Here is a 23,496-nt window from a genome sequence, read left to right on the forward strand (position 1 = left end):
CCTAACAGTTTTAATTTTTTCACAGCTGGGGCTCTGCTGCTCATGAAGTGGCCTGCTATTCTTTGAGCTCTTTAACAACCAGAAGTAGCCGATTTTATAAAATGTCTGGATTTTATTTTAAGTCAAATTCCCCAGGTTTACAATACCGACTTGTACATTGGTGTGTGATGGCTTTGATCTACAAGCTTCAGTTTCACTTTGAGTCCTACTGAACAGTATTTCTGCCCTATACATTTAGGCTTAGCTGAAGAGACATGGACGTTCCTAACTTCCATGATCTGCTACTTAAGCAGGTTACTGAAAAAAAGCACACTGGAGACCTACTGATCAAACAAAAAGACCTCACTACCATGATGTGTTAAAACTCTACCTGTTGGATAACATTCGTCTACTTTACTTGTACCCTTATTAAGAACTTCAGACAGAAAATTTGTAATTAACAGTTGAAGGTGTCTTTCAGATCATCAGTAGATACTTGAAAAGTGTCTACAGACCATAAAAAACATCTGAAATGATCACAATAAACCTTGTGACTAGATTAGTAGTACCATTATATAAGATCACCATGAATTTAAACTAGGGAAACAAAATAGTTTTGGTGTCTGATTAAAACAGCTCAATTATGAACTCATTCATTTTGATTCACATGCACTCCAATAGTTTTGATTTGACAATGGAATTATTAAAACTAAAACAATCCTTATCTCAGTCATGCAAGTTTCATATGAATTCTTCAGTAATCTTTTTATTTTCAGTGATATTTTACCCATAACTGACAGACTTTGTAATAGACAAATGTCAATTCAAGCTCTGGGTTTCAAAAAAAAAAAAAAGAAAAATATAAAGGCAATCATGGAAAGTGCACTGTCCTTACATACCACAAATGTTGAAGTACTCTGAAACGGAGTATTTCATTTTTAATACAACTTTTTTTTAAAATGCAAACAGGTTTTTGTCATGAAGACATCACCTACGCTTACTAATCAGTTTGTGCCAGTTAACATTTCTTCCAGAAAGAACTTTACTTTCCCCTATGCTGACATTAAAATACAAGTAACAACAAAAGGTAATTTATTGTTTCATTAAAAGACTCTGAAAATATTTGCTGCCTCAGGCTATTACAGAAGCAGATGAATGATTTTCCTATGTATATGTGAGGACACAGGTAGATATCAGCACTCTGTCCAAGATCTACAGTAACTACACTGGATGTAAATTTTCTTTAAATGCCACCTCATAAACAGCTAGCTGCTGTCCACTTGTAGACTGTTTCCTTGCTGTGTACAAATTCTTCAAAAAGGTATCAGCCCCATCCACAAATGCACGAGTGCTACTACGTTCTGCAGCAGATTTTACACGTACCACTTCTGTGTAACACTACACTGGTTTTCACTGGAAACATCAAAAGTTTGTAACTGAGATAGAATGAAATCTGCTTTGTGTTGTTTCAGCAAGGCTGAGAGAAAAAGCAAGCTGATGTTCTATGCCTTTCTTTTTCTTGTCAGATTCCCAGAAGCACTTCTCATCAGCCCTTCCAACCCGCCAGCCAAATCAGAAAAGCAGAAAAAAAAACAAACTTAGTGCAACTATAGGTCATAGTAAAGAGTAACTTGAGTGTGGTGCTTCCTTTTAACTTCACATAGAAGCTTATTAGACTTTTCTCTTCTTCCAGCAAACGTGATCAAAGGGAACATCTGCTGCAGACAGCACCAGATGAAGTCACTTGCCAACCTACAGCCATCCTTTAGAAACTTCAGGAGAAGCTCTAGCTAGAGCATTTCAGTTTTCAATTTCCCATTCTCTCAGATGTTTGTCTGCACAAAACCCAAATCATTACATACCTGCAAAACTTGTTCTTCTGAGGATGACAAGAGATAGATCCACGCATTTAGGTTAACAGTATCTAAGTTTTTGGCTTGCAACAGCCAGGAACATTCTGCCTAGAAGTCTCACAAACAACAGCAAGTCCTACCTAGGTAACACCAGTACCTCCTCTCAGTATTTTTCTAACAAGTAATTCAGAAGGTATGTCCAGCGTATTCGATTAAAGTATCAGTATCTTGCACTTTCTCTTTCTTCCCCTCTCCCCCCCAATAAAAAGTAACAGGTAAACTAGAGTGCAGGTTAAAAAAACCCACTGTTCACAAACAGTAAGGGTGAGGTTGGTAAGAAGTTTTATAAATACAAAAGTTGCAACATTTTTATTACCCTATTTCAAAAACAGACCACCTTCAATGTGACAAGCAATGCTTTAAAACACAATTAACTGAAGCAAAAGGTTACCCTTACTTTACAAGGATGAGCAAAGTACAACCTAAAACCTGCCTGCCCTCGTAGAAAAGCCAGGATTTATACTAAAATATCTGGTAATTAAATTTAGAAAGTGGGAGTTTTCAAGTGTTTCTGTTGCTGTGAATGACAACATAGAGCTCTGCAGTCTAATATTCTTTCAGGTACAGACTGAGAAACTACATACCATGTTATCTGAGGCTGCAGTTGTTCAGTCACAATAAGGGGTCACAATATCACAAGGGATATTTATTGGTCAAGTACAGAGAGATTATAAGCTTGTTACAAGAAATGGGGAATAAAAACATTACCTCATAAAATGGGTACAGCACAGAGGAACAAACTGCACTCACCACTTTGCTTTGCTGTGTTTGACGTAAGGGCTGCTGTTCCCCACTCTAGTCCACCAAATTACTTCTACAAAACGTAACCTTTACAACTGTATCTCCTGCCACTTTTTGGTACTGAAAACAATGCTCATGGAAACAAAAGAACAACTACATGGTGACCTTATAGCAGCCTTCCAGTACACAAAGGGTGCCTACAGGAAGGATGGAGGGACTTATCACAAGGGTGTGTAGTGATAGGGCAAAGAGGAATGGCTCTAAACTAAAAGAGGGCAGATTTAGATTAGATACTAGGAAGAAATTCTTCACCACGAGGGTGGTGAGGCACTGGAACAGGTTGCCCAGAGAAGCTGTGGCTGCCCCCTCCCTGGCAGTGTTCAAGGCCAGGTCGGATGGAGCTCTGAGCAACCTGGTCTAGTGGAAGGTGTCCCTGCTCATGGCAGGGGGGTTGGAACCAGATGATCTGCAGGGTCCCTTCCAACCCAAACCATTCTATGATTCTATTCTACATTTAAAAGATAGGTTATCAACCTGTAAGCATGCTTAGCAAGCCTACTTTATAGCAGATAAGAGATGCAATCTGTGTCTCATTTTAAATGTCCCGTCACATTCTTTAACTTCTAATCTAATAAACTTTAAGGGGAGATCAGTATTGTAGTGATTACTTAATTCTCCCCTACTTCTTCAGGTAGGTAATGCAAATCACTGAGCTTACTGATGTTTGGCTGGGGGTTTTGGGGAGGGGCTGGTTTTGCTATTTTTTTTACTGAAACAAAACAACAAAAAAAAAAAACACCCCAGTGACTATATTGACCAAAGGACTTGCATTATGCAACTCAAGATGAACAGAGCATTTACACTACACAAAGCATCTCAAATGGTCATTCAAAGCCGACTTATGAGCAAGGGCTTTGAACCAATGCACACAAACCTCCAAGCACAGGGGCCTGTTTCTGAATCCTGTTCCATTTTGTGCAGGGCAGGATGGGGAGAACTACAACGAAGCGAATCTGTCCATTAGAGGTCCTTAGCCTCCATTTCCCTTCTGATGGTTAAAAACTACATAATTTTTTTCTGAAAAACAGTGAAAGTTACTGGAAATTTGCCCACAAAGGCGGTTCTGACAAAGGGCCTCCTCCCTTTTTTATTACAAAGTGATCCACAGTCATGCCTCCCTCAGCCCAGGAATATCTGGATCATTTCAAACACCTCTTTCAGTAAAAGTCATATACTACAGTGAACTGGAAGCATTGTCAGTGTCTGAAGCTGTAATCCTGAATAGAAATAAATGCAATGGTTCATAATGTCAAGAGATCACACAACATGGTCTGTTTGGTAACACTACTTATGGGGAGTCTTCTGCTGCCCAGCAGGTATCAGAAGATCTTAAAATACTCAAAACAGTGCTGATGAGTATGGATGAACCTTATTGCCCACTGCACGGTATTTCCCAGCTAGCAGTTCTGTAATAATTGCACTATTAGCAGCAGGTACAGCACAACTCTGTTCTAATTCAAGATTAACTTGAGTTACTGTGGCGCTGCCACATTTAGGGAGTTGGAGATCACCTACAATGCTGCAAATTCCACCCTACAACAAAAAGCAGTGCAGGATTCATGCTACAAATCAATTTTCCTCAATTTCAACCAAAGTTCAACAAAATACTTTAGCTGCTCAGCTGCAAGATTATGAAGAAATTAATCCAAACTGTTTTAAGAGGACTTGAAAAACACGAAGCATGACTGAATGTATTACCCTAAGTCCTTTTGGCACACAAAGAAAGGGTGGCATATAAAGGTACTAGATAAATATAAGGGGTCTAAAAAAAAAAAAGACCCAACCCAAAAAAACCCAACCTGCAAGCACTACACCCTGTGATAACATGAAGGCCATGGTGGAGGGAAACCGTAGACAATAGTATCAATACAGTTTTGCACTGAGAAATAAAACCTAAACGCAAGAGGCCTATATACCACTACCATTCCTAAATTCTTTGCTTAGTATTTTTGTTTGCATTTGAAACCATTAAGCTAGAACTGAAGGAAAAAAAAATGCCTTTGACTCCAGAGCTACAACTAGGATAACTAACTGCTTGCCATTTACCCATAAAGTCCTATGACAAAATTAAACCCTTCAGGAAGACAAACCAAGCTGTACTGAGCCATAGAGCTCAATCATGAAATAAAAGTGCACTGAACATACAGTACTGTCAACATGCTAGGAAACCACAAACAATTCTAACCAGATGTGTGAGTGTAAGGATATGAATATTGTTTATACAGCTGTAGAAAATCAGGAACGCATGACAGCAATATCATCAATAAAAGTGTCTTAGTCAAATGCAAGCTGCTAAAACACAACAGGCCTCCCAGAGTAGCATTTCCTTCATAAAAATTTGGATTTAGTGATAAGAATGTTCCCCAATTTAAATTGGGTTAAGTTGATAGAAACACTATGTAAGAAACTGGGTCATCCAGTGTATGGAAACTGTAGTCATGCCATGTTTTTCCATAACATCAAAATGAAGGTGATCGAAGGATGTCTTTTTCTAGAAAAAGGTCATATGATCCCCTGCTCACACTTGTTAATAAGTGTGGTAAGATTTTGAGTATCAAAGCCTTTATTTCAAATTTAGTAAGAGTATTTACTCTGTAATCAATGAGATTGTGGAAAGGGCAGAAGCAAAGCAATATGAAAAAAACAGTAAATCAAGCACTTCTCTTGCTCACGTCATCCCTGTATTTTTAAGGCCACATTAAATCTAGAATGTCTACAGGAAAGTCTTTATCACAAGGAGATTAGCGTACTTGGATATTAATTTATGTATACGTAATTCTCTGTTCCTCCATAACATAAAAAGTTTTTCATGAGCCTTCAGTAAGCTCAATGGATCAACCAACATTTCCGTTCAAAAACTAGGGAATGAGCAGCGATGTAGGAGGGGGAAACAATGAGGAAGCAGAGAGGGGAGAGTCAGCTGAAGCAGCTGAAAACAGGAAAGAAATGGTATTAGCCCTCAAAGTTCCGAGAAAAAAGGGTTCCTACAAAAGCCTTTCTGCAAAAAAGTTCCATTTTCTCTAACAGACAGAATCACATCTACCTATGAATCCTACACAAGTTTCTATATACAGCTACAGTACACTGAACCTTAAATATTTATACTACTTTAAAACTTACAAAAGTGAAGGGAAAATGCTCTTCAGGACTATCCTAAACTTGGCGGGGGGGGGCTCTAAAGGGGCATAAGGGCAATTACAAAATACATCTCTGCTACCTACATAAAATGTAACATAGACATACATTCATAAAGTCAAAGTTCTGTATTGTGCTTGTGAAGGACAAGTTCTACATCCATCACTTCTCTTTTCTGATGTTAACGTAAACCCAAGAACTAGAATGTAGCTTAACAGTGGAAGTCTGGAAGTCTGAAAGTCTTGTTTTCATAGCTCTTTCCTTTTGGTAATGGCAGCTTCAATGCAAATGACACCCCAACTTCTGCATTTGGACTTCTGAATTAGTTAACCAACTTTAGTTTGAGTTTTAGGAACAACCATGTGAAAGTTTTAATCTTCAGGAAAAAGGAATGACACTGGATAAATACTTGTCCATCTCAGGCATAAACTCAGTAACGCTTGTGAGAATATAGGTGAAAATAATAGAGGTTTGGTACAAGTAGTTACAGAATTCTTCCTCTTCAGTTTTCAAAAACAACAGACAATACAAGATTTTGATTCTTAAATTTATTTTTAGCAGGATGTGTGTACTAATGGATGGTGACATCATTAGAAGATAGGTCCATGTCCACCACCTGCAACAGAAGCTAGACAGATGTTAAAGAAAACAATTTAAGAGTTAAAGTTGGCACTACTTACCCAAAGTAGACTTAACGAAAATCACCTACTGAGCAGATAGTTAGCTTTTAATGCAGATATGATAGTTCATGTTATCTATCTTTTGTCAAAATTTCCTGTCAAGACTTAATGCATACATTACCTTGATTTTGATGGAAATCATGCACTTCTGTTTAGAAACAACTATTAGAGAAATTCTTATTTTTAAAAAAAGTACTCATGGAAAGACTGTTTTTTCAAAGTTACTTACCTGTAAATTTTCTTCAGAAGATGAAAGATCTGCAAATTTAGGCCTAAAGCTCCCATGTAAAGCTTAAAGTTAGCAAGAGTTCACTGGAAATTCAAACTCTTAATACTGTTAAACCAGGTCAACAGCAGGTGACATTTCTAGATTCCACTAAGAATGCAACTACATGTTCCTTACCACAGCTGGGTGTCTGACAAAGCGATAAGGTAGGATCTCAGCAATAGACACGCAGATGGGTGATACTAACTCAGAAAGAAGTGAAGACTTGATATGTTACAACCCAGAGACCATGTTATCCTCAAAAAAATGTCAAAAGCCAGAAGTCTAAACAAAGGACACCAGCTTGTCTAGAACAAATTAACTTCACCACAAATTAAACTTCAGCAGCAACACGTAGGGACAGACAGTTCAGGAAACACATTCTCAAAGAACTAGGTGACAGGCCCTTTCCCAGTGCTATTTCAAATGAGAAGCAAGGCTCAATCTGAGGTATGGTATTTCCCAAGACTGTAAATACAGAGTCCTTGCTTCAGAAAGTAAGTGCATCTGGCTACAAGTATTTGATATTTAAATCAAAAAATAGCCATTTCTGAAAAATAATTTAAAAAAATTAAAACCCCAAAACAAAACAGAGAAACTACGTCAGCTGGCCCTATAGACAATCTCATGAACACATCCTGATATTCCAAAACTTCAGAATGTTTATCAGCCTGTGCTTCCCAAACCAAAAAGCACTACTAGTAGTGAGCATAAAGCCACTTTACTCACCTGAATACAAGCTCAGAAGCTTGATTTTACGGTTCTTGTTCTTTATAGTCTCTTGGCTCACAGCTCTTTATTAGTATCTTGGGTTAACACCATCTTGCCTCACAGTTCTTTATTAGTAATCTCCATTTATACCTCGCTGATCAGCCTAAAAACATTCTTACAGTGTACCTCAACATCCTAGGACTTCATCTGCTGGTAATGATCCACAAAAAGAAGCGAGTGTCTCAAGACGATCAGTCCCTACACTGGTACTGTGGGAACTTGTCCTTCAAACACATCACACACACACTTCTATTTGGAAGGCAGGGTAGGTGTTTAAACACTTAAGGCTTCCCATCTTTTAGTCTTCCAGGTTCCATTGTGCAGTTGGGTCAGTTGCTACTGCAAACAGTACTATTGTGTGCACCAGCTGTCTTAGGCGAAGTTGGTTGATATTCTTCCCACAGCATAAACACAGTGGATGGGAAGAACCTTCATCAATTGCTTTTCTGTGAGGCATAGAGCAAAGGAAGGAAGTCAGGAAATAAGAGTAGTCTAGGAATGACACAACCAATCTGAATGACCACTGCAACTGTTCAGCTATCTCCCCTTGCAAAAAGATGTGGCTTCAGTTCTATTACTGTAACACCCAAGTTAGCCCTGGAACCTTTGTCTTATAGCTGAGACCAGGGATTTGGGAAGCAGTGGACATGAAACTACGGACTTATTTAGGATACATGGGATGTTCCACAGGAGGCTTGACAGTATTACGTGGTAGGAAAACAGATGACTGGTAATAGTGAAGAACAGAACTTGGGGGATCATTTGCTCATAACGAGCTGCTCACCCTGCATCCTTCTTTTATCAATGATTTGTCCTGTCCTAATGGTGCTAATGCTACAAGTGCTACTAACCAGCTGTGTTAGAGGCTGTAGAACCTAAAACTACATTTTACCAGGTTTAATGGATGTTTAAGCCAAGTTAAAAAGTTCCGCAGAAACCATTAATTAAATTCTTATCCTTTAAGTGGCTTCACAAACCTACAACTACCAGAAAGATCATTCTATTCACAAAAAGGATACTACTAAACAATGTAATACATACCTAAGACAATAAAAAGATCAAGAAAAAATTCACTCTATGAACAACTAAGTTTGTACCATTCAGGATAAGACTTCTGCACTACTAAAACTAAGTCTGTACATATAATGAAGACTAAATGGGCTAAAAAACAGAAAGATAAACACTGAAGTGATTACAGTTGTAACATTACCTAATGTTGAGCTGGTTTAACAGATTTAGAACACTAGAACAAAAAAAAAAAAATCTTGTTAAAAATGTGCTGGAACCAAAGACCTAACTGTGGCAATTAAATATTTACCTTTGGAGAGAAAATTTGTTTAGGCAAATTAAAAACATTTGCAAGAACAAGTTTTAGAAGAATGGACCAAAACAAAACATTACGCACTTCCAGCTTATGTTCTTTTTCTGCAAGGAATTCTTTTTGACATCGGAGAAAGTCTGACAACATTCGAGTCAGCTGTTTTCTATCATCTATTTCAGCTGCCAACCTGCCATTGTAATCCGCCAGCAACATACATGCATCATCTACCATTTTGGAAAGTTGCTCCCCAGATTCCTTATCTAAAAGGCAAGCAGAGAAAAACAAGTAAAGCATGATTTCATCACATACTGTTAAATTCTCAGAACAGCATTTCAGTTACTGGATCCCCAACCCTCACCTGTTATTCTGTCTAACAGGGACACATCTTGGACCTCTATAGGCAAAGAAGCTATTCTCTGATGAACTGCTGCATCCCCAGAGGCAGCGTTTTCTAGTTCTTGTAACGCTCTAATGAGATCTGTGGTCTGAAAAAAGCATGCAAGATGGAGAACTAGTTTAAATAAACAGATCCTAGTCAAAACAGTATTTCACAATAAGCTTATGGAATCAAATTGATGGCAATTTTAAAGGCATTTACGGTATCAGCATTACAGCAACATTCTATGCCCTCTCAGACTGAAAACAAAACTAAGCCATTAATTCTCATAACAACATAGCAGTGTTCCTAGTTTTAAAGGTCATCCTCCTAAATGAGATTTTTCATTTAAATTCTTGGTATAGGACTGCTTACAAATCTTTTATTTTTTACAGTAGTGATTATTTTACAGTATCTTTCATTTTACTATACATTTTAAAAATTATTTTTCTTGTAGTTTTGCTTCACTATTGCACCAGACTAGATCAGCGCACTTCTTTTAGAAGTAGGGCTGATGTTCATAGCAGCCCAGATGTCTGTTACAGAGAAACACATTAAATTATGATTGTTTGAGGACAGTCATTCCTTGCCATAACAAAAAGCCTTTTGAGATGGGGCAGTACCATAACAAAAAACCCACAAGAATTATAAAAGCCGTAACAACACAAGGCAGACAACTCTTCCCAACGATCATGACATTGAGAAATGTTTTATTGATAAACTGATAACAATCTTCTTCTGATACATGTGTTACTATCACCCTGGAAACTGAATGAGAACCTCAAACGCTGTAAAGCGAATGCTGAAATCCTGATGTGGACAAAGCTGGATATATAGTTTATACATTCTGGTTTAGTGTCAAACTGACTAAAGTTACAGCATGCTCATCTTCTTCACTCCACTTGTAACCTGAAGTACTGTGAAGAAAAATTTCAGGTGTAGACACACTTGCTCAGAAACAGCACCTCATTAAAAACAAAAACAGAGACCATTCAAAACAAAGAAAAATTCTGTATCAAACCATACGGAAATACAGAATTTTATAAACATGCTTTTACCTGTGGAGGGTCAGTGGGAGAACTTCGAGGTGAACAGTTATTTTCATCAACTTTTATCTGTTCATATGTGCGCTTCCTCACCTTTCTGTCTCCATCTAAATGAAACCAAACAGAGGAGTCAGAGAAATAATATTTCAAACAAGAGACTGAATCTTCATATACACACAAAATACTTACACAAAGCTTGCCTAAGTTGTTCTAATACATCATTTTCATAAACAGACCTTTCTTCCCAGATAGAGAGCACTCGCCCAAGGTGTTTCTTACAACTCTCATCAGACTCACTGTTACAAGAAAAAAAAAGAAAAAATCAGCACTAGGTAAAAGTACAGCACTGACATATGATTGTCTTCCACAGAAGGACTTTGGCACACTTTATCAATATAAAACTATCAGAAGTCCAATAATCTCAGAAAGTAACAAAATCATGTTTTAAAGAAAAGCAAGCAAAGACGAGTTCAAGATGTCTCAGCAAGCACATAAGAGAAAAAGCCAATGCCCAATTCCCTCTTTCTGTTTGCTTGCTCAATCCATAAATATGTAGGTCTGTAACCCTATTACACAAACACCGCAAACTTGCTTCAACAGCTGTGTACCATGTAAAAATAGTCCTGCATCAAGGCTCTAGTATCCTCATACAATGAGATGAATGGCTGCTGGGAAAAACAAATCGTGCAACACTAGTAATGAAACGTATCAAACTGTTGTAGCATATAAATGCAGACAGAAGTCTTAATTTAAGGCACAGCTAACAGCTTTCGAAGGCAAAAGGAACTGAATGCAGATGCATTTACTCTGTAACTTCATCCAGCAGTAGTAAGACTATCCAACATGAAAAGAACACTGAATAAATTAAATTAACAAGATTTCAAGTACAGAAATAGCACACAAGGACTACCTGGGGCAGAAGAGGTTAACTGAGGACTTCTCTAAATCCCCCTCAAATACAATATAACAAAGGGCACTGCACGTAACAGTTTACTGTACCTTGAAACATGCTTAAAAGCCTCCACTATTATGGGAGCAAAGTCTTTTGTAAACTCTGGTCCTTTCCTTTTGCTGTTCTGTATGACATCATTGGCCAAGTACAGGAATGTCAGCTTCCTATTTGGTTTTGCTAATAAAAAGAGTGATAAACAAGAATAATTAGAAATTTTAGTTCCTCCAACTATTACCTATTTATCAACAGTTACACTAAACACAAAAAATCTAAAATGTGTTTTTCCTACTCTCATTACTGCTTACAACATGTCACTCTAATTTTGTATTTAAAAACATGAAGCGACTTCGGTCACCCACTGGCTTTTCTCTCTCTTCTGCTGTAACTCTTTGTTCAGATTCTTCTTCCTTCATAATATGACACAAGTTCCCTCTAGCCTCATCTCCAAAAATGAACAGGAAAAAAACCATAATATTCCAAAGTGCTCTTCAGCTCCCAACTATTTTCAGGTGTTCTCCTGAGCCTGATGCGATTTATGTGTTTGGTAGCTTTCATGGATGTCTTGCACGTACTTCAGCTTCCCTTTGAGCCTGCATAAATTTCTTACATCCATGAAGTCCTCTGACAAGGAGCTTCACAGATCCACAACTCCTCATGTGAAGAACTTCCTCCTTTCGGTTTGAAAACCACCCCTCATTCTTGTATTTGAGTAAATTGAACAGTCAGTCCCTAGTCAACCTCTCCATATTACTGTGATACTCCTATCCCTCATCTCCTAATCATTAACACACTCATGTGCCTGCAGCTGTAATATCAAGCAAATATTTTCAAAAATCACTTTCAGGTTGCTGTGGTGTATCTCTTCTCCCAGTGTCTTAAGCATTTTACATCACTCCCATTAACGTGCAATAGATTACAAGCATCCAATTTACAAGTTGCTTTTGAAAATCTATTCTGTGTTTCTTAAGTGTTCCTACTTAGGTTTCATTTAGAATCACACTTCATCTAATCTTCATTAGTCAACAGGTTTCTCAGAGCTACAACTCTTATTGTAACACTTCTAACCTTGTGTTAACACCAGAAAAAACTTTCAATATCCATTACCACCACACAGACTCGGTATGTATGCTCTGAATTTAAAATAAGGTTTCTCTCTAAAGACAATATTTAAGTTTTTTCTGCCCTCTGGAGGAAAGGAGCAGTGTAGTGAAGGCAATCTAGGATTTCTTAAAACTCTTGGCTTAGTTCCCAATATGATTTGTTTTTCTTAAGTTTCCACTCCAACATCTCAAATATGCAGAACCACCATCTCACATACAAACAGAAAATTCAATGTTAATATGCTTCTCTTCTAAGGAAATGTTTTTGAGAATAAATTTTGCACTATCAAACTCCTCTGAAGGATTTCTCCTTGGATTATTGAATTTTTTCCCATCCTCTCATACAGACATATCCAACAACGCAGTTCTGGATTAAGTGGAAAAAAAACCTGCAGTAAAGTAGAAATGCACCCAGATCCTAGAATTAAGGCAAACTAAAAAATAGCAAAAAAGAATCAGTTTGGAAGTGTCAGACACACTGTGGATTAAAAGTCTCCTCCAAACAGTGAAATTACTACAGGCAAACACCCAAGAAATTCATCTATTTGGGTCAAAATCTAGCTAAACTAAAATGTAGGTTTTATAGACTTATGCTACTTAATTTCTATATTAAAAACTAACTGACAATATAGCAACACATCTCCTACCTATGTTTCAGGTAAATAATAATTCTGACGCATAGAAAGCTTTGAAATCTTCAAAAACAGAATCTCAGAAAACACGTCTTGTCTCACGGGTGCACCAAAATTCACTAGCAGTTACCAAAGCTGACCCTGCCCCCTTCATTTCTTAAATTAGCCCAGAATTAGGACTCAAAAGATACTTTTCTCCATACTACATCCTCTGAACTGCATGCAGGATAGGTCCTTGTCCCTCCATTTCACAAAGAATCATGTTTTAGTCCTCAGTGATGTAACTCCTTTGTGACAGACCTCAACTTCCTTATTTCCAACAACTAACCAAATCAACTGAGCTGGTAAAGACAGGAGATGTATGCGGTGCCATGAAGTCAGGTGATGTTGATCCTCACAAAGCCCAGACGCAGCCTATTCACTACAGTAAATGGATCAATATGCCATATTTGGAAAAAGCATGCTAAAAAACAGAAAGTCACATTCAAGCTCATTTCCTCTAGTACTACCTTTTCAGCTTACTACTACAATTCAACAGAAACAGACACTCATTTAATGAACAGAAGTCCTGAAAACACCATTAAGCTACCCGTGGCTTTGGTTAGAAATTTAACTAATAGTCTATTCTTACGTTCACAAAGAATACTGTCAAGGAAAATATAATTCCTCTTGCTCTAAGAATGCTCTGCACAACACTCCAAAGCTAAAAATTATGCCTACTCTCAAGAAGTGTTCCTTTCAGTTCATATATCTTCAGGAGTTACATACTGGCCTTCTACCACTCTGCCTTACACACAAGACTAAAGTGCAAAGTAACCTTTAGCAACTGAGGTTGACAACTCTGAGCTGAAAAAACCTGAAGTATTCTATTGCTACTATGACTGTAAATTAACTATTGAAGTCTGCAATACAAAATTAAATTCCAGATCAGACAGATACATTTTGGGGGAAAAAAACAAAAAAACAAAAAAATCTGTTTAAAGCATCTGTCTTCAGTAGCAGTGACACTAACGTTTCAGCCCTGGGCTTTGATATACCTCAGAACACCAAAATGGATCAAAGAACAATTAGACTATTTAAACAAAAAAGTGTCCTCAATGCTTAGCAAGACTACTAGCAAAAAGCACTCTTACTGTCAGAAAAAAACGAAAGAAAAAAAATAGGTTAAAGAAGGATCTGAAAGGCACATACTGTCAGAGTGTATAGTGTTAGAAGCAGCTAGCCCACTGTATCTCTGGTACACTAACAGTACAGCTCACAAACACAAAACCGCTAACAAAGCATCCGTGTTGGACTGAGTCATCTTTTCAGAAGCTCTGTGCAGTGTTCACACAACTCTTCTGCTCATTTCAGTTAGATTTACCATTTACCCTCCAAAGCAGTCAAAGCAGCTCCCTGAAATATTCTGAAATATTTTAACAGGTCAATGCTGCCAGCTGGTCTAAGGGCCATATTAAGCAGATGACTCTTAAAGCATCCCCAGTGAGACTAACTGGGATTGGCACCTTGCAACTGAAACTAAGTCTGTCCCAAAAATGTATCTGACGTGTAAATGCCAATGACTACTCTGCAGGTATTCATGGTATTTCACCTGCAATTAGCATAATCAGGCATCTACGGTAGAGAGACTAAGTATCCTCATTATCAAGTCTTAGTTTTCAGCAATCTATACTTCTTAGGGACGTATACTTGTTAGCCTGGCCCGGGATACTCCTGGTTCTCTACCAGACCAATATAGATGCCCTGACATTATATGCTTGAGTCCATAATACTCAGAGGACTAACACTGAAGAGCCACCACTTCAGTGTAAGAAACTCTAGTATTTAGCAGGCAGCAAGCACGCTATTTTCACTGAGGTTAACTCTGGCAATCCAAGCTAGCAAAATCATCCATACTGGTCTTCTCCACATTTACCTCCTGGCATTGGAAATTGAGGTCCCATGAAGATTGCTAGAAAGATGCCCTTTGGTTTCATGTTGTTCTACACCTCTTCCTGAGGGCTGAGAGACATTTGCTGCCTTAAGCATACAAGAAGACACTACAGAAAAACACACAGGCATAAGGGACTTCACTTACATCCCACTACAGGTGTACGGAATATCGACCCATTCAAAAACATTACAGCAGGCTTTAACCTACAGGCCAGCTCTGTTACGCCAGCTGACCTTGAATGAAAGTATCATTTAAGAAGAGGTTTTGAGAAAATAATCATCAATATGTTAAAATCCCACAACAGTTACCAGCACTGAATAGTTTCTTTTTTACTAAAGTTGTCTAATATGGATTAAAATAAAGATTTGGCTCAAATGCTTTTGAATTCTGTAAGTCTGCACACATGCAGCAGAGTATACGAGTGTCAGCACTTCTCCCAAAATCCCATGGGACAACATGCTTCATACCTTCACATTTGAAGTTACGTGACATCTTTTTAAACACGTGACAAGCTTTCAAGCTTTTTGTTACAAGACCCAACTCACCTTCTTTAAGTCAAGCAGCACTGAAATTTGAGTGCAGGATCACTGACTCTTCACACTGAGAGCTAACCTGACTTTTTACAAAAGCTGATTAAGTGCAGCATCTTTGGTAACATGACTGAAAGTGTATCTGTTAGAAGTCACTTGAGAGGCTACCACCAGAAAGGACAATTCAAAGATAGTATAATCCATAAAAGGCATGTTGTACAACAAACACTTAATAATCTTATATTCATTAACATTCTGTTACAAAAAACTCAAACTAAGTGTTTAACACTGCACAGTCACCTGATTCTCCTGATGAATTTTACCAAGGTTTGAGAACTGCTGTGTTTCCTTTTCAAAGAAAGGAATAAGATTGCCCACAGAACGTGTGTTCAAGGTTTGCACATTCAAGTATCTTGACTTTGACTCTGGGGGCTAGTAGACAAATGGAACACAGCACTCAGCTACTGCTGGGAAAGAGGCCATCAGCATTAAATTACCACAGGGATGCAAGACAGTTGGTCACAAACCACGGAAACCATTCCAACATGATTACTCTGCAGAAGCTTCGCACTGCACCTAGCATATCTTGAATTACCTGAACACATGGAACAAACCAATTCCTTTCATCGTCTAACCTGGCTGGTACAATGCCAAGATGGATACAAGTTTCAGGATAGGAACAAGACACTGAACTTAAGTATTCAGAACCAGAATGATGAAAGACAGGCAGCTACAGGTAAGATACTAGGACAGGAGTGATACAGAAATAAATTAATATGTATTTGTACACACTGCATTCTTTCAACACTAATATTGGAGAGTAACCCAATCAGGCTGGATTACACAATCCAAGTGTGACTATTTTAAGTGAAAGATTTTTACACTGCTCATCTTTTGCTCCTGACTGTAGGTCATTTTGTAAATCATATATGTAGCAAATACATTTCTCTAACTTGATTCAACAACTCACATTCACCTGAACTTCTGTCTGCTGTTGGTTGATCTCCAACGCTTTTTGCATAGATGAGAAGATTCACCGGAATAAGCAGGAAGGTACCCACAAACACCTCTGTCTTAAATATCTTACTGGCCTCCTCAAGAACACCTACTAACCAGTGAAATCAGTAAGCCAGAGTTTTATTTATTTTAAATAAAATAAAATCTATTTATTCTCTCAAGTGTATCACATTGGCCAATGACACTAAACCACCACTAAGTAAAATAATCTTACAACCACCAGCAATGAAATATTCCTTCTCTTAGCAGAAAAACTACACTACATAGTACAGAAAATACTTGCTTTAAATCAGGACCTTGTTTCCTGAAATCCACTTCACACCTGCAGGGCAATATAATTCCACCACTTTTGGCTGTGGTTCTGCTCCAAAGCAGTTGACAGAATATCAGAGTAATCCAGATGTAGTACAACTTTCGAATCTAGGTTCAATGTTGCTAGGCCTTCTCAATTTGCCTACTAAAACTCTTGTCTTCCAATTTTCAGCAGCACTGAGCAACTGCCAAGACAGACACTAGCCTCAGAAAAATGTACTGCACCAATGTCTACAGCTATGAATGAGAGTGAGGACCCAAACACTAGCATACATCCCAGCCGCAGAAGTTGCAGAAAACAGCCATAAATAAGAAAAAAATCCTTGCTTCTTATACCACTGAATGAATTCCACCACCCCATAACAAAAAAAAAGTTCAAGTATAATAAATTGGCACAGCAGGTAAACTGGCAGAGTTGAGCGCTAAAACATAGCTCCCTCTGTAGCTGCCCAGATGTACTTACACCACTGTAGCTGTCTTAAGGACGATAGACAATGGTTGCTTTGCTAACCTGAATAAGCTCTGCAGAAAAGACAACAATCAGTGTGACATAAGTGGGGCGACAGATGACAACCAAAACAAAAGGTCAAGTGATTGGGTGGCAGTGTTCAGCATCAGTTTCTGAGATTGACTAATCTACAAGATGCCATGTTAGGCTCTGAGGAAACAGATACCTGAAACTGAAATTAGGTATAAAGATTCAATGCGACAACTATTAAAATATCACTAGGATGTAAATATTTAACAAGTGAAAGAGCTAGGCCTGGGAAAGCTAACAGAGAATGAGCTGACAGGAAAAAGATGTTACAGACAACTAACTGGAGCTTGATCTAGAAAGTCCCATATTACCAAACTCCAACGTTTAACAATTTTATTTTATCCCTTTTAAACAGAAGACATTTTAAGCCAGTATAGCAAATATCACATGGAGCCTATTGAACAAATGCTTACTATTCACCATAAAGGCTGATGCTTCGAATTATGGAATTGATTTTTTTCATTTCAAAACAGAACACACAAACAACAAACCGTTACAGTGCAGAGAATCCTGAAATGAGGGAGGACAACATGTATGCAAGAAAACACACCTGATTTGCAAATAACAAAAAACAAGTCTCAACTGCCTCCATCTCTGAAGAACCTCTTCAAGGGAGTTCCTAAGGGTTTTCTCAGCAGCCTCGCAACGGTGCAGGCTCACACAACAAAGTTGTATGCGTAATGCCACTACTTAGTTTAAAAAAAACCCTGTAAGTCAATCCCTTTATGGATACACAAAACTAAACAGTTTTCATGGGCCCACCAGTTGCATTTTGGGAATGAGTGATGGATTCACATTACAGTTAATTAATCAGTACTGCTTAACCACTTAAATACTGAGTAAGCTTATGACTACTAAGTAATTAACTACTCAACTTTGAGTGTTACATTTCATACATCTGCAGTCTAGCTGAAGCAGGATCACTTTCCTCAGCGCAAGCTTTTCAAGCCTTTACAAAACTGTCCTTAACCCCCAATCAGAAGACCTCTGTAAAATAGGTTACACGGCAAGATTATCACAAAAGTTAACCCACACAAGTTACTTTGCAGGAATCATGAAGCTGCCATATCGCAAGTACCAAAGGAAAAAACCCACAGTTTTCTAAAATAAAAATACAAACTGTACGAGATTCTCATGTAAGACTTTTACTACAAATTAAGTACTGAAAGAGCAACCTCCCCACCAAATTATTTATTCCATAAATCAACCACGAAATTCAAAAGAATGCAGACTCATGACAAGCATAAGCCAGCACTAACACAGGCTGCAGCCTAGAGTGGTGACACCATCCTCATAGTCTCCTTTGTGTCAGCATCAGCTTTCCATCAGGGAACTCATCTATTTCAAAACTAATTATTCATTTTGCTGGATTTTCAGCAGCAGCACAGCACAAGATACTCCCAGCAAAAGAGCATCAGAAATATTTTGAAATATATTTAACCAACAGCAGAGTGGAAAAGGGGCTGTTCTGTTGTCATTGTAGACCTCTGCTTATCTGTCAAAACAGGAGAAATCTTTGTTATTTCATTACAGTTGTCATTTAAGTTAAAGCATCACATTAATCTTTTCTCATCATTTTACTTATCAACGAACAAAAGGTCAACAAACTACAGAATCTTTTCTCCACTAATCACAGTAATAGATAGTAAAAAAACCCACTACATACACTAAAATGTGGAGTACCTGGAGTGACACCTGAGCGGTTTAGCACAGATGCAGAATCAGGAATAATTAATATCCCAGGCAGAGCACCAGCTCTGCCACAGCCCCACCCTAGTGGCACAGTTCATCCATACATTTTTCATTAGCACGTACTGGAGGTCAGTCATTAAACAGCACGTTTCTATAGTCAGCCTCTTGAAGTATATAATACGCAACTTCATATCATAACTTCGTTAAACTACTGGTTGTATAAGACAACATCCTTTCCTTAAATATTTGTGACAATTACTAGGAGCGTCTGGACATTTCAGAGTTTTCAGTACTTTCACAATACAGTCAATTCTAGAATACATTATACTAGCTTTCCTCCAATTTTTTACTATTTCTAAGAATGCCCCTATGAATTCTATATGCAAATATTTTAAGAACTACATATAAAAGCTATGGTAGCATTAGGGAAAAAGCGTATATGCATACTCTTTCAGTAATCAGTTATATCAACTGTCTTGATACAACTGGAACAGCAATGGAGTTCAGCAAGACAAATCCAATGTCACGTAACTGCTCCAAATGACAACAAAGACTTGCCCATTCTCCAAGTTTACATCTACATGCAAGAATTCACCAAGAAAATGAATGAAAGTTCAGCTGTAGAAAACCTGTGGATGAAAGTGTATGAAACTGATCATCTGTAGAGATGCTCTAATATGGGACCTGAAGACCAACAGTGAATCCAAGTAAACAGAAAGGGACTGAGATTTTATGTTGCTCAAGTTATATGCACATTTGGAAAGCTGTCTCTTCACCTCTACTCCAACATGATACAGAGACAATGACTATTTTAAAAATAAAAGAATCAGAACCAAACATTTAGGAACAAAAGAGCTGTGATCCTAGCACTTGTTTTCATTAATAACTAAAGACATCTTCAGAGAAGTTCACGCAAGCTGATCTGACGCAATGGATCTTTTAACAAAACTGAAAGCATCCAGAAAAAAAAAAAAGTAGTATCACACTGTACTGTGTTCAACTCGGTTATACAACATTCCACAAGCCTGAAAGAGAGTAGGCTGGAAGGAAGGTCTGTAGACAGGGATAACAATAAAAAAGGGACACAACGAAAGGAAAAAAAATTTAGAAAGGCAAAGTTCAATTTTCAGTTCCAGGACACTAATGGCTAGCAATAGCAGCAGACAGAGAAATTAATTTTTGTGTCTGTATTTCCCAAAGAGAGATCAATTTTCCTCTCAGGTAAAAGGGAAATCATGTTTCTACAGCTTGGATGGTGGACAAGTCAGGAGCCTTAAACTTACCCTGTTTGTTATGGCCTCCTTGTGAATGTCTCTGCTTTGTGACGTTCTACGTAAGTCACTTCACCACAGCATATGGGTTTTCTTTCTCATCTTTCACATGCTGCCTGCTTAGACCACTAAATCCACCCTTTGGGGATTAGGGACCACCTTACAATTCTGTGCTGCAATTAGCAAAAAGTTAGTACTGGGCAAATTTAAGCTGACATTTATGAAGCTCAGATACTATTATCAGAGATAGAAAATTAAAATACATCCCATGTATCTTAACTATGGCCAGCTTCAAGTGAAGTGGTAAAGGAAGATACAAATGAAGAAACACTTCACATAAGGCCCAAAAGCCCGGAAGAAAAGGTGCAGGATCTTGAAAGCAACTAACCTACTCCTACCAGAGGTAGACTATCATATGCTTTCCACAGACCCTTGAAAGTTGGCTTCCAAAAACAGGTCACCAGAAAAATCTTATTTTGAAGCAGCAAAAGCTGGACGACAACTTCAAGAAAATAGAAGATAAAACCAATTATAGCAGCTATGCTCATCCAACGGCCCTGAGCTACATCCTCAAAACAGGCTTAAAAGTGGAAGCCAGATATTGAAAGCTGAGAAAAAGCAAAGCATTTCCATGAGTTCTTAAGAAGATCATTTTCCACGCCTCTCAATGCCACCTTCAAACATGTAGTCCATGTTTCAAACATTTCATTTCTCCAACTAGTCAAATAGCATAACAGGAAAAATATGCTAATACTGAAGTTAAGGACTGACTATTAATATTCTAGATTATTATGAACTAGTATTGTGCATGTTAAGATGAGCAACCAAAACTCTGGCTGTGTGCAAATTAGTTTAAAACACCTTTCTGACATCATTCAGAACATCAGATATTCAAGTTGTTTGTTTAGAAGGCCCAGAAACCTGAAATGTTTCCGATGAAGATGGGAGATCCATTCATTTGTTTTGGGAACAAGCAAGAAAACTTACAACAAACATATAGTGACAATGTTTATTTCATAAGATGAAATATGCCACCAAAAACTTCTTTCTTTAGGCAACAGAAAAAAAGATTTTAACTCACGTTTGAAGTTCAAAAGATAACATTTCACACAAAAAGCATATTTTAAAAACACAGTAGCGACATGAAAGAGCTTATAAGACCATATTTCCATACTATACTGTACTGTAATACTGTTTAGTATTACTTCATACTCAATATTTTTATTTTAAGGGTGGTTGAATCCATTCCCTACGAAGTTATGCCCCCTAACCAAGAGGTAGTTGTGATCCAGCCACGCAATCCTTGTATTCCATTACACATCACTTCTGCAAGTCAACTATTCCTCTTAGCTGCGCAAAACTAAGGAAGTGGTTTCTCTTTCCTAAGTCCTGTAATGGCTTCGTGCTATTTTTCCTCTGCATTTTAAAACTGAACCTTCTACTTTTGCCATTAAAGATCCACATATTAATAGGGCTCCAAAGTAAGCTATTGTAAGACAGTAACATTTCCTAGAGCAAGGCAGAGTTCTAGCAAGTGATTTTTCTTTTATTTAAATGAGTCAACTTCAGATTAAGTTATTTTCCAGTCAGGTCAAATAGACCTTCACATGCCATTTCGCCTTTCAGTCCCTGAACCACTACTTACAGCTCCCAGATCCTTCCTGTTTAAAGGAAAGCCATGTAAGAATCCTAATGTCCACACTCAACATGAAATACTCAATACAGCTAAAGAAATACACGCCTTTATTATGCTAACATCGGTATTAACTGTTTGGCAAAAAAACAAAGTAAGAAACACTTTGGACACATTAACTTGCTCTTCCCCTAGAGTATTCCCATGCCCAGTTGCCCTGCAAGAACGGTTGCTGGCACAAGTGGACAAAGCCACTGTGCCAGGAAACCTCAAACAGTATCACAGCTAACCATCGTTATAGACGATGAAAGGGTCGTCTTGTAAGAGCCGTAACCACCAGTATTAAACCAAAAAGCCCTAAACCCCATGCTTACCGCCTTCCTTCCCTTTTCCCACTTTCCTCTCTCCTTCTACAAAGAAGGGGAGTAGAACACGAGAAGCAGCCTCCTCAGAGGCATTTCCCTGAGGAAGGGAAGGGGAATGGGGGAGGGAGGAGAAGCGAGGAGCCGGGGGAGTGGAGAAAAAGAGAGGGAAGAGAAGCACCTCCCCGCCCACAGTCATGGGGAAATCGAGACACTTGCCCCGGTAGCCCCGTTCTCCCCAGCCGCCGGGGCCCGCCCGGCCGCCCCCCTCTCGCTCTCCCTCCCTCCCCGGCTCGACAGGCCGAGCCGCCCTGCCAGCCTCCCCTCAGCAGCAGCACACACGAGGGCGGCCCCCGCCTACCGCCCCCCCCACCCCGAGGAAGGCCCCACCCGGCGCCCGAGGGCGGGAAAAGACCCCCGGCGGCAGCGGCCGCACCCGCCTCACCTTTCCGCAGCTCCCGCTCCCAGACGCTGACGATGAGGGCCGAGTGCTTGCGGTGGTGGATGAGCCACAGGCTCAGGGTCTGCACGCTCTGCTGCGAGTTGCTCAGCTCCGACAGCTTCCGCTCCAGCGCCGCCTCCGAGAACGCCGACATAGCCGGGCCGCGCTCGGCCCCGCCGCCGCCGCCCCCACCGGCCCGGCCCGGCCGCGCTCAGTCCCCGCCTCTCCGCCCCAACGGGGGAGGAGCCGGGCGAGCCGAGCGCCGTCCCTTCCCGCCCCGCCGGCCGCCGCTTCCGCGCGCCGCGGCAGCCCGCCGCTAACAAAATGGCGGCGGCCGAGCCTCCCGGAGAGCCGCCCAGCCCAGCCCCGCCTCCCTGTCTCCCCGTCTCCTTCTTTCCTCACTTCCGGCAGAGGCCCACAGCGAGGCGGGGACGGAGCGAGCGGCGCCTTCGCGCTTCTTCCGGCAGCCTCGGCGTGGCTCGCGGGGCGCGGCCCGCCGAAACGGGGGCGAGGCAGCGCCGGCCGCGCGAATGTCTTCCTCAGATAGAGTTTTTAGTATTTTGCTAAAATTATGCGTGCGCTAATTAGGAAAACATGCGTGTACCTTACTCTCGGGGCGTCCTGGCGACGGTTAAGTATCCACCCTTAAAACGGAGTATTCTTGAAACCTTTCACGCATCCAGTTTGTCCTCACCGAACGGCAGAAAGCTAGTTATGGGAAAAAAAATAATCTTATTTTTAAAACTTTACAAAGTTCTGTCCCTATTTCATGTCTGACATTCAGAGAAGATGCCC

At 39.4% G+C, this 23,496-nt stretch overlaps 1 protein-coding gene across 2 annotated transcripts in view; it reads right to left on the reverse strand.

Moving 5' to 3' along the window:
* RPRD1A (regulation of nuclear pre-mRNA domain containing 1A) overlaps nt 1–23,039 on the reverse strand; it is a 45,650-nt gene extending 22,611 nt beyond the window's left edge. The window contains exons 1-8 of one of the 2 annotated variants that reach the window (XM_075416729.1): nt 22,705–23,039; nt 11,287–11,416; nt 10,477–10,583; nt 10,300–10,394; nt 9,224–9,350; nt 8,950–9,125; nt 8,755–8,787; nt 6,362–7,990 (exon numbers count right to left, since the gene is read on the reverse strand). In XM_075416729.1, the coding sequence (XP_075272844.1) occupies nt 8,755–8,787; nt 8,950–9,125; nt 9,224–9,350; nt 10,300–10,394; nt 10,477–10,583; nt 11,287–11,416; nt 22,705–22,855 (819 nt within the window). In that variant the 5' untranslated portion in view covers nt 22,856–23,039 and the 3' untranslated portion in view covers nt 6,362–7,990. Of the gene's footprint in view, nt 1–6,361; nt 7,991–8,754; nt 8,788–8,949; nt 9,126–9,223; nt 9,351–10,299; nt 10,395–10,476; nt 10,584–11,286; nt 11,417–22,704 lie in introns of those variants that run through there. The other variant, XM_075416728.1, reaches the window with a different exon arrangement.
* Between the last annotated feature and the right edge of the window lie 457 nt (nt 23,040–23,496).

Source organism: Opisthocomus hoazin, chromosome 3 (genome assembly GCF_030867145.1).
Source record: "Opisthocomus hoazin isolate bOpiHoa1 chromosome 3, bOpiHoa1.hap1, whole genome shotgun sequence".
In the NCBI taxonomy this organism is placed as follows: Eukaryota; Metazoa; Chordata; class Aves; order Opisthocomiformes; family Opisthocomidae; genus Opisthocomus; species Opisthocomus hoazin.